At 43.3% G+C, this 14,387-nt stretch overlaps 1 protein-coding gene across 1 annotated transcript; it reads right to left on the bottom strand.

Annotated features, from left to right (window-relative positions):
* Nucleotides 1-1,304: 1,304 nt before the first annotated feature.
* Nucleotides 1,305-14,349, bottom strand: ccnt2a (cyclin T2a). The gene is made up of 10 exons (XM_011489967.4): nucleotides 14,103-14,349; nucleotides 12,679-12,760; nucleotides 12,441-12,569; nucleotides 12,081-12,141; nucleotides 11,496-11,558; nucleotides 10,871-10,916; nucleotides 7,525-7,688; nucleotides 4,196-4,266; nucleotides 2,847-4,074; nucleotides 1,305-2,684 (listed from the first exon to the last, which is right to left on the bottom strand). Exons 1-10 carry the CDS (start codon nucleotides 14,258-14,260, stop codon nucleotides 2,617-2,619), a joined length of 2,070 nt encoding a protein of 689 aa, XP_011488269.1. The 5' UTR covers nucleotides 14,261-14,349; the 3' UTR covers nucleotides 1,305-2,616.
* Nucleotides 14,350-14,387: the final 38 nt, after the last annotated feature.

Below are 14,387 nucleotides of genomic sequence, written 5' to 3'. Positions count from 1 at the left end.
GCCCTCACCCCCTCCCCTCCCTGCTGCCTTTGAGTGCGCAGACATCTACAGAGGAGCCGCTGGACGCAGAATGAATAAGACGCGTGGTTCACTTCCGCGTTCGAACCCTCAGATCCTCTGGGCCGGTCAGACAAAAGAACCAGTCTCAGTCACTAAAGATGAACTTTCTTTATTACTGTTTCCTTAAGTCCAAAACGGGCGACTGACCGCGCGTGTATGCGCTCCACACCCTCACACGCGCTATCCCCCCTCTCTTCCTATAGCGCGTGTGAGGGTGTGGAGCGCATACACGATTATCTGGACCAGATAAGTTCAGCTTCTGATTGACTGAAAACACCTGATCCTCTCAAGAAGCTGCAATCAAGTAAGCTGGACAGCACAGAGACATTGGAGGAGGGGTTTCAGTTAGTTCTGAAAACAAACTTTTTTATTACGTTTATTGTGTGGAACTCTCCATCCATTATCTATGCCTGTTTTAAGGTCCTCAGGATCCATCATCTGTAGCACGTCCTAGCTGACATTCATGGACTCTTACACACACATACATACACCTGTGGAAGGATAACGGTCACCTAGAGATGTCAGACGGAAGGTTCACATTACACATAGAACTGCTCCCACTGGGAAGGAATAAACCCAACAAAACTGAGATAATTTTCGAATCCTACAAAGCCTCTTTTGGCGACCACTAGTAAGAAAAGACTACAAAAGACGTGTAATATCCATGTGTGATTTAAATTTTGTTGAAAATTGTCCTTCATTTGAGTATAAACTTGTAAAGAGGGCCACAATAAATACACAATACATTTTCAGCTATTTTTCCTGAGGACATGAGGTTGTTGATCTCAAAGGCATCTGACCTGATAAGGAAAGGTTAAAGACCCGCTACGAAGAAACCGGTTTTCGTGTTTGTAAAATGTTTCTGTGGCATTTTTTGGTGGACATTAAGAAATTTTATATTAAAATTAGTATTTCTGGTTATTTTTTAGTGTTGGGTTGAGCTTGTAAGCTAGTGTGATAACGTGTAAACAGAGAGCTCTCAGCAACAAGAAAGCCCCGTGCTAACAAAACACATTGGCGAATATCTCAAACTCTTGCCGCTCTGCAGAAACTGTCCAAGAAAATGACAGGTTTTTTGATTTTGGCTAAAAAAGGCGAAATCGTAATCAAATCGACCACTGGGAACTCTTTGAAAATAGATTTAAAGATGAGAGTGGGACTTCCACGTAAAGTCTTCATCTTAAACTGCACACGGCTCTTTTTGTAGTCTTCTAACAGTGAAAATAAAAACACAGCAGACTTCATTTTCAGAGCAGTGGAAACTCTTCTGGTTTATTCATGGTGCTGAAAATAAAATCTGGGGGGAAATGTTTGAGAGGGTTCTCTTCCAAAATGATCTGCGGAACTTTAAATCAACAAATGTGCGTGGACGTTTCAGCCTCTGCAGACATTTTGGATTCAGTAAAGAACAGCTGAGACATGATAATTTTTTAGAAGATACCCGAGTAAAAACAACTTCCTGGATGGGAATAAGACAAACGTTTCTTCGTGTACACCGTTAATGGTCATCTGAACAAGTGGACTCCAAAGGCCGACATCTAAAAGCTTCATACTCGTGTAGTGTAAAGATGCCTCCAGTAAAAAGTCTCGTTCCTACGACTGTCCTTGTCCTTTTGCGTCTTTTGGCTGTAACCTTTGGCATCCAGCTTCAGGTGTCCGTCGTAAACAGGTTTTTGGTACAAACGGCGTCACTAACAGCTGTATGAGGTGTGAGACGTGTCAGTTGCAGGGTGTTTATGAGGAAACAAAGCACCTCCTACAGTGAAGCCGTAAGAAGCCCAAAAGGGAATGCTGCAACCATTTGTCCAATGATGCCCATCGCACCGATCGCCAAAATAATGTATAGGTTTCATGTTGTTGCTTTTTTTTCTTATAATTACAAGCAGCTCCAAACCTGAGTAGTCACGGTATAGCTTTTTCTTTACATACAAAAACGTATGAACATGTTATCTCCGTTTTTTGTAAACAGCAATAAGCGCTCTCCTTTTCCATCCCTTTGATGATTGCAACATGCAAATCAAAATGCACAGTTTGGAAGTATAAAAAAATGAGACAAGATCAAAATAAAAATGAAATGGAATGCCAGCAGATGACTATCTTCTTCAGCTGGCCTCTTTCTTCCTCCATGCAACCACAGAAGAGTGATTCATTTAAATTAGTAGTCTAAAAAAAGGAAACGGAGGGAAACGTATACTTCCCATGCTTCTATGGAACATGTAATACTTGTTTTCTCATCTGACAGAAAAGGAACACCCCTCAACACGTTCCAGGAGCAACACGCGAGGGAATTGAACGAGCAGCAGTTCACGGGGAAAGACGGCGTTGAGTCTCGCAATCCAGAGGTGTGACAAGTTGGGAAGCACAATTCACTCATTTTTTTTAAGAAACTGACGTCCAACAGAACTTTTTTTATGCAGATACGCTTTCTGCTCCTTAGTAAAGGGTTTTTAATATGGAGACTTTGTCCTTGGGCACTTAGCAGAGGTTGAGCATAGTCTTCAAAGTCAGAGTCTGCGGGGTTCGAGCGCGGGCCGGGGCTCCGGAAGGCGGGCGGACTCAGTGTCGCTGGTCTCTCAGCTCGTGTGGAGATTCACCAGGAGGAGGCTGGGAGGTCCGCAGCCCACCTGGGTGTGACAGGAGGAGGGGGGTAGAAGAAAGAAAAATAAAAAGGAAAAGAGGAGGAAGGTGGGAGGGAGGTTAGCTACAGAGCTGCAAGCTAGATGAGACACACAGCAATACGGGGGAGAAGCAAGTGGAGGAAAGGGGCGAGGAGGGAGATGAAGTACCTGCAGCGACAGCGCCACCCTTGGAAAGTTTGCTCACTTTGGAGAAGGAGCTGGAGGAGGAGGAGTGGTGATTGTGGCTCCCATCTGTGTGGATTCTTTTGCGTGACGAGGATGAGCTCAGAGAGTTGGATGTTGGGTGTCCGTGCGTCGTTCCTTCCATGCTGATCAGCACTGGGGGGCCCCGCAGCGGGCCCGCAGGCCCCTCCACAGCCCCTCGCCCGTTGCCGCTGTTTGCGTGGAGGTGGCTGAGCTTGTGGGGGCGGTGGAGGAGGTTGTGCTCTCCTCCTCGGTGCTTCTCCTTGCTGACCAGCGGGCTGGAATGTTTGTTCTTGTTGTTGGAAGCAATCCCTTCATCAGAGGAGCTGTGGCGCTCGGATGAAGACATTTTGATCTTCATCTTCAGCTCATCTTTGTTTAGCTGGCCGCTTCTCTCCAGCTGCACACCGCCGCCGGCCCCCGGCATAGATGTGGAGAGCTTTACTGAGTTTTTGTCCCGTTTGTCACCGTGGTGCCGTCTTTCCTGCCCCTTCATCTTCATCGGGGAGGCAGTGGTGCCGCTGCCAGCGCTGTGGGAGCTCTGGTGAGGCAGTCTTCTATAATCTACTTGGCTAACAGTGAACGGCGTATACATAGCAGACGAGGACGCATCCCCTTGCTCCTGCCTGCGCTTCTGCTGGGGGGCAGCAGACTCCCCGGCATGTTTCTCTCTGTACTTATCCAAAGATAGTTTCAAAGCTGGAGAAGGCTGCATTGGAGGGGGGTAAACCAACTGAGGAGGTGGCTGATGCTTCCCCGCTGCTCCAACCGCACCTTTCTGCTCTTGTTTCATAAAGTTAAGCTCCGTCATCTTTTCAGCCCCGTAAGGTGGATGCTGAAGCAAAGAGGAGCCAGAGGCCTGCAAAGCCAGCGCGGAGTCTTGGACAGGAACACTGACGGGTTCTTCCTTCACACACACAGAATGGTACCCTGTTTGGATCTGGCTGCTCTGTGGCCACTCGCTGTGGCTCGCTGGCAAGTAGGCATTGATGATAGTGTCCATAGAAAGGGAAGCTCCTCTGGACTGGCCCGGCAGGGGAACAGGGAAGGCAGTGTCCAGTTTGGAAAAGCTAGGGTTGGATGAGGAACTTCCAGGAAGACACATGTCGCCTTGGAGAACTGAAGGACCATCGAATGAGTTGTCGTTCAACTGGGCGTTTTCACTCTTGGGCTTTTTGGCAGCTTGTGTTGCCTAGAGTCCAGAAAGACATGCATCTATATTTTAACAACAGCTAGCCTCAAATTGAAAGGACTCTTCCCACTAGAATGGGTATTTCAAATGTGGGGTTCAAAGGTATTTTTGTGTAACGTACCCTCCAGTTGCGTATCCTCTTTAACCGACTTGGAGTCTTTTCCAAGATCTGCAGAAACTCGTGAGTCAACTCTGAAAAGACAAAAGTCGTCAGGACGTTTCTGCACAGACTTGAATGAATTCGCACTTTGCATGGCTAAATTTGAACAAGGTTGTAAGTAAAGCTTTATATGTAAAAAGACGAAGAGGCCAAACATTTTGACCAGACAACAGTGCTGATCAAAGGCTTATCGTAAAGAAATCCAGCTACGTCGTCAAAACAGAAATCACAGGATCCAAACAAAACACTCTGTAACGAGTAGCTCCCCCATTCCTTCTGATCAATAAATGGCTTTTGGGAAGGTTGTGCTAAGTGGTGAAGATGGTTTCACGAAGGGCATCCACTGTCTGGAACTGATGTCCAGTTCTGATGGAAAACATGCACTACGGGATCCAAAGGAGTGAGGTTATTCTCCTGAAAAGCCTTTTGCCAGGCGGACATTGTGAACTGCAAAAAACAGTTGTCACCACACAGACGAAGACCCTCAGTAGCCGCGGTTACATGGGCAAAATATCTCGATCGGATCAATGGTCGGATTAAAATTCAACCGTGCACATGGGCCCAGAAAAACTTTTTCCGATTAGAACAAACGTTTACATGGGTCACACTTTCGGTCGGAATAAATCATTTGGGCATGCGCAGTAGTGTTGAAAACACCGTAAGCGGAAATGAGTCCCGTTGTAAACAAACTGCTGCCGCATACATTTTATGCAGCAGTTCGGTAAAATACGAGACGATCTTCCAAAACGTGATTTTAATAATGTAATGAATATTGTGAAGCGCCTGTTCGCTTATCGTTTTATTTTTAATCCGTGTGGTCAGTGCTTTTTTGTGGAAGAACGGAGCTGGAAGAAGCCAGGGTTAGGAGACGCTAACAAGCGCTCACAACATTAGCCTTGTTTGATCATGGACACAAAATCCAGGACCATGAAACGCTGCAATATGCATCTCGGCTCTACGTAAATGTGTGGGAATAACATCAGCATTTATTTTGTCGGGGCACAACTGGAAACACAATTCCACGTGATTGTTTGAACGGTTTCTAAGGACCGAGCGTCATTTCTGCTTTGAAAAGTTCGCACACCGCCCCAAAGCCGCTGTGTGTGCTGGCCGTCCGAGCTCTGCCCAGACACACACAGTTCTCCAGAAGCCGGCAGCCGCTAACCCAGAGCGCGGGTCGGCTCGCAGTCCGAATTCTCATACATAACAAAACGCACACATAACAAAGCATCCTCCCCTCAAACACATAATAAATCCGGCGGCTCTGCTCAGAGAGGTTCACTTGATCCACTGGCACCCTCCGCACCCCCCTCGTCAGGGGTGTAAGAGAAGGGAGATGCGAAGAACAAGCAGGGCAAGAGCGGAGCGGCACTTTGCACGGCTCCGCAGAGCAGCTGGTCGCTCCCGTATGCTCTCTCCAAAGCATTCTCTCAGCGAAACACCGTTTATGCATGCCGTAAACCAGAGCAGTAGTGACACACGATCGGAATGAACCGTTTACATGCACAACGATTGGATCAACAATCGGTATGACCCACCTATCTCGATTGGAAAGAAATTTTGATCCGAACGAGTCTGATCGGGGCAGAGTATTCCGAACGGCGCGTTTACTTGACTCATTTTTCTTCCGATCAGGCGTTCTTTCAGATTACTTTTGCCCATGTAAACGCAGCTAGTCATGTAGATGACCTTTGAAACTTCTCATAGCCAGATATAATTTGATGCCCCTGCACAACCTGAAGCTCCATTGTCCTTTAAAAGGAAAAAGCACCCCAAGACCATGATCGCTCCTCCTCCACTGTGCAGCATAGAAAACATTTCAGGTGGGATCTCTCTGTCATGCAAGTAACGTTGAAAGTAGGGTTGGGCGATGTCCCCTAATTTGGCCGTTGACGATGTTTGCTGTCAACCATCGGGATGGACGATGACATCGTCGGGAGGGGGGGTATTTTTACATTTTTCGTTCTTATATAACTGCTATTCGTTATTTTGCTTTTTTCATTTTATTTCCCAACTAATGGTTAATCCGCGATGATCCAGTATAAACTGAGGGAAGTGACTTTAACAGAAAAAGTAACAAGCAAGATAGAAAAGAAGTGTAGTCGCTCCCGCACTTAATTAGTGAAGTGGACCGGCGGACCGGTCCACGCGGACTTAAAGCTTTGCGTTTGATGGGAAGGGGGGGGGGGTACATGAGCGGTATGTGTGGGAGATTTAAGACTGCGATCCGTCCCGCAGCTCTAGGGGTACAAGCAACCGAACTCAGAACCGGGTCTAAAAGTGTGTGTCTGAGCACAGCTCGGATCGTCAGCACACACAGCGGTTTGAGCTTCAAAGCAGAAATGTCGCTCAGTCCTTAGAAAACATTCAAACAATCACGCGGATTTGTGTTTCCAGTCGTGTCCCGACTAAATAAAGGCTGATGTTATTCTTACATGTTTACGTGCAGCCAGCAAGCAGCGCCACCCAAAGCTAATGTTGTTAGCCCGTGTTAGCATACTGCTAATCCTGGCTCCGTTCAGAAAAAGCACTGACCACACGGATTAAAATTCAAATGATGAGCGAACAGGTGTTTGATAATAACCGTAACATTATTAAAAGCACGTTTAGAAGATCATCTCGTATTTTACCGAGCTGACAAGTCAATATATATAGCCGCTCGGTGCTGTTATCGTTTTGTATTGAATTGTTACATTCAATAAAGTTTGGAAAAAAAGCCGCTCGGCGGAAGTTGTATCCCCTTCCGGTTTTCAAACTGCGCAGGTGCGAATACTGCGCATGTGCGAATGATTTATTCCGACCGAAATTGTGACCTTAGTGAACGTTTTTATATTCTGAAAACATTTTTCTGGGCCCATTTACACGGTTGGATTCTAATCCGACCATTGATCCCATCAAGATATTTTGCACATGTAACCGCGGCTTATGGTGTCGACGCGCAACGTGGCGGGGGCGTGGCATCACGATGGTGGTCTCTCCATCGGGATGTCAGTCACCCATCACGATGGACGATGATATCGTCCATCGGCACAACCCTAGTTGAAAGCCATCAGGACCATCAAGGTTGTATTTTTCCTCATCAGAGAAGAGAACTTTCTTCCACTTTTGAATGTCTCCTGTGTTGTGTTCCCTTGCAACGTTCAATAAGGGAATTTTGTGGTGTTGATGGAGACATGGTTTTTGAAAACGCTTTTTGTTTTTGAAGCCCTTCTCTTGCAGATGCCGCCTGATTGTTACCGGTCAACAGTCAGTACCCGTCTACACAAAAAAAAACGCACATGCTTTCTCACCGTCTAGCAGCTCCAGAGTTACGGAGTTGTCCACATACTCCCACCAGTGTTTCCCATCAGTAGAAACTGGAATCTCCCAGTTGGACCACTTGCAGGCCAGATGGATGCACACACAGGCGATCACGGTGGGCTTGTGCTGGAGGCAGAAGGTAGTAAGGTGCAGACTGCACACACAATGAGGCGATGGTCATCAGCGATTCAAGATCCGTCCCACATGTGCCAGAAGAGACAAAAGTACAAAAGGGAGCGGCCATTTTTAGACAGATTTTATATATTTTTTTTTTTTTTACAAAACTGCAGTAGTTATTAATATCCATAATTTTTCAAACAGATTTTCAGACAGTGGGCCCTCACAGTTGACTTTTTACAGATTTATTTCAATGCAATTTTGCACTTTTTTTCCGTTACAGCCGGTGGAGATCTGCATTCTGATTGGTTGTACACCACTGTCAATCAATGAACTCAGTCCATGTCCCCTGTACAAAATGTTTGGGGTTTTCTAATAAATTACCAATAATGAGCAACACAAATTTAACGACATGGGGGGGGAAACTGCTTATTTTTATAAATTGTTAAGCAGCACTCCACAACAAACATTGAATTACATTACAAGGCTATTAAGAACGAGTTTCTAACACAACCAACATTAAAAAAAATCTCAGCTTTTGAATACAGTCATCCCTCGCTTATCACAGGAGTTACGTCCTAAATATTGCCAGAGATTAGTGAAATCTGCAACAGCTTTGTTTTTAATTCTACAATGCTGGACATAATTTTCTATGTAGGTTTGAACTTTGAGAGTTCAAGAAGCAGAGAAAAGTGTGAAAATGTTTGTGCCCGACAAAAGTGTATTGAGTGTGCAGGGATCATGTTGAACAGCCTTAAAGATCTAGAATAATTTTGACGACTACTTGCTTGCAATCAAAAATGTATGTAGATTTAGCAAACAGTACAGGAGACAAAGCACCAAGGATTTTGACGAAGTGTCTACAGCCAAACAATGCAAAACAGCGGGCTGTAAAAAACGACAACCATGCAAATCTGCAATTGGAACAATCCGCGAAACAGCAAGACCACAAGATAACCCACAATATAATTAGATTTCAAAAAGTATTAGAAAAAATTATGAAGCTTGGTACTTGCATCCTCGGGTCGATTGCGACGAGTTTGTAAAATTGGTTTTAATAAAATTTAATGTGGTTTAAGTTCTGACTGACATAAAATAACCTTTATTCATTTTGTGCAGTGTTCAAAGGTTTGATTGTCTCATACACTATATTACCAAAAGTATTCGCTCACCTGCCTCGGCTCACATATGTACTGAAGTGCCATTTCACTCCTAACCCATATAGTTCAATATGATGTTGGTTGACCTTTTGCTGCGATTAGAGCTTCAGCTCTTCTAGGAAGGCTGTCTAAAAGGTTGAGGAGTGTGTTTCTAGAAATTTTTGACCATTTTTTCAAAAGCAACATTGGTGAGGTCACACACTAATGTTGGTGGAGAAGGCCTGGCTCTCCGTCTCCGCTCTAATTCATCCTAAAGGTGTTCTATCGGGGTCAGGACTTTGTGCAGTCCACTCCAGTTCATCCACACCAGACTCTGTGTCCATGTCTTCATGGACCTCGCTTTGTGCTCTGGTGCACAGTCATGTTGGAATAGGAAGGGGCCGCTCCAAACTGTTCCCACAGGGTTGGAGCATGGAATTGTCCAGAATGTTTTGGTATCCTGAAGCATTCAGAGTTCCTTTCACTGGATCTAAGGGGCCTGAAAAACCACCCTACCTCATAATTCCTCCTCCACCAAATTTCACACTCTGCACAATTCAGTCCCAAATGTACCGTTACCCTGGCAACCTCCAAAGCCAGACTCGTCCATCAGATTGCCAGATGGAAAAGCGCGATTCATCACTCCAGAGAAGGCGTCTCCCGCTCTAGTGTACAGTGGCGGCGTGCTTTACTCCACTGAATCTAACGCTTTGCATTGCACTTGGCGATGTGTGGCTTGGATGCAGCTACTCAACCATGGAAACCCATTACATGAAGCTCTCTGCGTGCTGGACTTATGAAGGTCAAATGAAGTTTGGAGCTCTGTCGCCATTGACTGCAGAAAGTCTGTGACCTTTTTGAACTATGCGCTTCTGGATTCGCTGACCCTTCTCCATCAGTTTATGTGGTCTACCACTTCATGGCTGAGTTGCTGTTGTTCCCAAACACTTCCATTTTTTTCTGATCGAGTTGAAAGTTGACTGTGAAATATTGAGGAAATGTCACCACTAGATTTGTTGCACTTGTGGCTAAGTGATTAGGACACCCGTTTCTGATCATTTGGACGGGTGAGTGAATATATTTGGTAATATAGTGTATGTCAGAGCTCTGAACTCCTAGAACAATGTCAGATTTTAAAATTCATCCACCTGTCTACCTGTTTTTGCCCTGCACATGCTATTTTGCATAAAGTCTCTATGCAAAATGGAGGTGTATTGTTCTAATTTAAATTGCATTTGCCTCACTGACCAGTTTGGACCTGCCTACGTCCTGTGGCTTGCGATATTTAGACGCTTTTTTGTCGTGGTCGGAAAGACAATTTTTTCCGGCAGAAAATGAACAAAGTTCAAAGTGGCAATGGAAATTAAAAAGAGCACAACAGGATGACAAAGTTTTAGTATGTAAATGAGGAGTAGTACACAAAGTAGTGAGATTGAAAGAAGGTAAAGTTGTCAGAGCAAAGCCTGACAATATTGGATCAACTAGCATAAATACAAAACCCTAAAAATTCTTCAGGTTCTTATTGATCCATACTTAGGCAAAGAGTAAGCCTCAAAGTGTTAAGTTTATCAAAATGAAAAAAACAAAAAACAATGAGGGGCTAGAAAAAAAAGCAAGTTATTAAAAACAACAAGCATTGCAAAAACCATTGAAACATTGACAAAAAGTGAAGAAATAATTTAAATGTATATGAAGTACTTACCACAAGGCCCTCTATGAGACATGTTTACATCTGTGAAATCTTTAGCTGCTATTCAGGGCTACCAGTGTCTCTTAGAATTATGCACTTTTTTTGCAACCGAACAAACATCTGGGTTTCAAGCGCACCACTAAACTTCACATCTTGCATTCAACCCATCTGTGCCAACATGTGGTCCCTCGTACAATACACCGCACTGCGACTGGGGCCGGTAACGCTACGAGCCGCCGTATCCCGCTACCTCAGACAAATGGGAGGGGGCAAGCGTCCCGGAAAACCACCAGTGCAAGTAGGGCCCGTTGGACACTGAAAGGGCACCCTGCATTACAGGAAGCTATGGTGTGCAGTCAAAGTGCAACAAAAGAGGGGCAGGATAACAACCTGTTGGTAGCCATGAAATAGGAAGTCTGTGCCAGATCCTTGCTTGCTGCAAGGAAAAAAAGCACAAAAAGAGAAAATAAAATTATTATCATACCTAAAATTTTGGAATTATTCAACTAAACATTTACCATATTTAATGTACATTAGTGCAGATAAGACCAAGTCCAAGAATAAAGTTTTATCTTATTATTTGGATCATCTGTTTTTTAAAACACAGAATGACTGGCTATCACAATAAGGTACATTAAAAAAAAAATCCTCGACGCAATCAGATTTTTGAAGATTTACAAAAGTTTACTTGCTTTCACTTTTCATCAAGCCTTATTTAACTAACTAAATCTAACTTTGACAAAAAAGGCTTTTACTTATCACCCCCCATTATTTCTTTTTTTAATCACAAAAAATGTCCAAAATAAAATATTATCACCAGCAATCTTGGTCTCGGCCCAGTAAGCACTGGTAAATGTCATTCTTTAAATCAAACAACAAAGTCAACAGGCAAACTAAACAGTCTTGTGGTCAAGTAGCAGTAAAAACAGCATAGTTTTCACCTCGCTAACATTCCCCCTCTGAGGGCGGTAAAACAAAAGCAGAGGGCACAAAGAGCAAAGAAGGAAGCCTCTACCTCGCACTAGCTGGGTACATTTCACCACATCAGTGTGTGGGTGATCAATAGTAATTTCAAAGCCTGGAACAAAATACATAACAGATGAGTTTAACACACACAGTTGGGAGGTGACATGTTATCTTGTATTAAGTAAGACAGGTTTTTAATTGGAAAGATGACTGGAATGTGGATCCCTAAAAAGTAAAAATATTTATAAGCTATTTTTTTTCAATAGGATACAAATTAGAAAGAATACATGTGATGCATGTAAACTTTCACCTCAAAAGAAAAAAAATTCTCACGATTGAAGTTAATGAGAAAGGCCAAATGATTCAATGTCCAAGCTTAAGTGAACGGAGCTTTTAAAAAGGCATTTCAATTTTTCTAGATCCTACTCTACTAATTTTGACCAAAAGAGGATAACATGTCACCTTTACATGACTTAATAAATTTACAATAAGATAACCAGAGTAAAAAAAAAAGACAAATCAGAATAGGCTGTAATTAAAAGTACAAGAACAGTAAACCCCTATTCATAACCACTGATGATAAGGATTATAAAAAAGCTCTTGTAAGTCATCCACTCCAGTCGCCACTACTTACCCAGGGTCTGCAGCACTATGGATTCAAGTATCACCAGCTCTTGAGCTTGCTGGAGGTATGCCTGAAGTTTGATAGACAGTCATTACAACACAATTGTAATGAGTCTATTAGTCTATAAGCCCTAACAACTGATTTAAAGAGGCCAAAACCCAAAACAGAGAGGCTCATTTCACTTTCAAAATTCATATGAGCCTTTGTCAGTGCAGGTGTTTAGTACACACCGAGCAAGGACAGGAAACATAAGACCGTGTGAAAAGGGCAGCAGAATGTGGCACAGCCAGTTATCGACAGTGAAACCACACAACGGGAAACACAGGGATCAAAAAGGCACCCGTACAATGGCAAGGTGCCTCCACTTACATTACTTTTTGTGTCTAGAGGCGGTTCTTGCGGATTCAGACATGCGTGTGCAACTTTAATCACATGTTCGAGTTTCCGGGGTTGCTCTTCCACTTTTGCAGCCAAGAACAATGTAGTTGGAGATATTATCTGTGAACAGAATAATAGCAAAAAGGAAATCAGACAAATTTTTTTTCACTTGTTTGTATCAGAATTAGTAAATATAATAGTTTTAGAAAACAAAAAATAGATTACTTACGTTCCTATGGAATTTGGTGAATGAATGGTGCATATAAAATCTATGCATGTAAACAATCGCTGTATTTATTGTTAACTGGGAGCTGGAACAATTGTAAAGGAAATATTTCTTTTTAAAAAGAGACATGATCATCACATGGAGGTTTAAATACGAGCTTTTCTACCTCCCAACTTTATTAAGAATAGAACAACTATTTAGGAGTACAACGAGAAAAAGTACAGAAGATGGCAGGACAAAGAAAAGACATCCGGGAAATAAAGTTTTAAAGCTTAATTAAAGACCCACTTCACTGAAAATCTGGCTTTTGGTGTTTTAACACAGCTTCAAATTGCATTTCTTTTTATAAATCGTTGTGAATCCAGATGAAAAATGCAGTGTAAAAGATTCCAGGAGGGGTGCTACAGCCAACGGGCCTCAAGCTATCTGCTCCGCTCCATTCCGATTCATCCACTTGCAGAAAAATAGATCAGTGTACGTCTTTGCTGTCTTTGTCTGATCTGAAATCTGGCTCAAAACTGTAACGGATAGCTCTATTGCAGAGGTAATTTTAGGTTGGGGTGTGTTCGGGGATGGAAGCTGGCTGGAGAGCGTAAAAACAAAGGGATGATGGGAAATTAGGACGGGCTGACTCAAAGAAGCAACAGCTCACAAATTGAAAGGGGGAATTTTTGATGAACTCCTGCTACTGTGCAGAAACTATGTCCTAGAAAACTATGTTTATTGCCTAATATTACATAATTATATTTATAAGTACACTGAAAATGTTTAGAAACCGTATATTTAATCTGTAAATATATTATTTGGCGAAATTAAATTATGTAAATAAAATAAATCAATAAAAAAATACTTATGGAAGGTGGAGGAACTTTGCCACAGTGAAAGTCGGCTGTTACATAATGATTCACAGGACAAGAACGGCAGACTGAGCACTAACTGTCCAGGAGACGGTACAATCCCCAGATCAACGTACACTTATCTAAGTAAGACTGATTTCATGCTGAGCAGAACTTTGGTGAACGACGCACCCAAAAATTAGCAATAAATTATCAGATGTGTCGAAACAACAGAACCGTTACCTGTGTTTAAAAACAAAGACAATGACGTTCGTTACATTAGCTTAACACAAACCTCCTGCGTCTAAATTTTAAGTGGTTTCATCGATCGAAACGTGCAAGCCGTCGTCTTTTGCCGTTACTGGTTAACTAATACGCTAGCTTACATTTTATAAGTAAACGGCGCCAGTTTTTTGATAAAACTCCTTTTATACACCAAAACTTAACAGAATGAGTTTGTAGTGCAACGAATGAAAATATTTTTACAACGGTTCGAAATCTCTAACGGGCCCACTAAAGATTAGCAAGCGCGATGACTGCCTCCTAGCTAGTAGTAGTTCGTCGAAACAATTTCATGTTCACAAAGGATACACATTGAGCCTTTGACCCATATCTTGGATCAAATTCGCTGCCTGTTGTCGGTAGGATAATTCCCGGTCCGGTTCCACTCCACATCGGCGGGAAGGCGTGCTTTCCAGTTGGTCCCGGGTGAAAAACCATTTCGACGAAGACCCCCGGCACGCCGCCATTACTCTAAGGATCACTTCGGCATCGAGAAAGCGGAAGTGACGTTGACGTCGCGCAGGAAAATGCGTCTTCTTCGACGGTGATTTGGGAAAACAACATTCAAACGTTATCTGAAGAAAAATCGAATCA

The sequence above is a fragment of the Oryzias latipes genome, chromosome 21 (assembly GCF_053564925.1).
Source record: "Oryzias latipes strain Hd-rR chromosome 21, Olatipes_Hd-rR_3.1".
Lineage (NCBI taxonomy): Eukaryota > Metazoa > Chordata > Actinopteri > Beloniformes > Adrianichthyidae > Oryzias > Oryzias latipes.
The sequence above is the reverse complement of the archived record's forward strand: the minus strand, read 5'-3'. Positions and strand labels throughout refer to the sequence as shown.

Coding starts and splice junctions, on each gene's coding strand:
- ccnt2a (XM_011489967.4), bottom strand. CDS start 14,260: ATGGCGGCGTGCCGGGGGTCTTCGTCGAAATGGTTTTTCACCCGGGAC. Junction 10,917..11,495: donor ATGTACCCAGCTAGTGCGAG/GTAGAGGCTTCC, acceptor TTTTCCTTGCAG/CAAGCAAGGATCTGGCACAG. Junction 4,075..4,195: donor AGAGGATACGCAACTGGAGG/GTACGTTACACA, acceptor TCTGGACTCTAG/GCAACACAAGCTGCCAAAAA.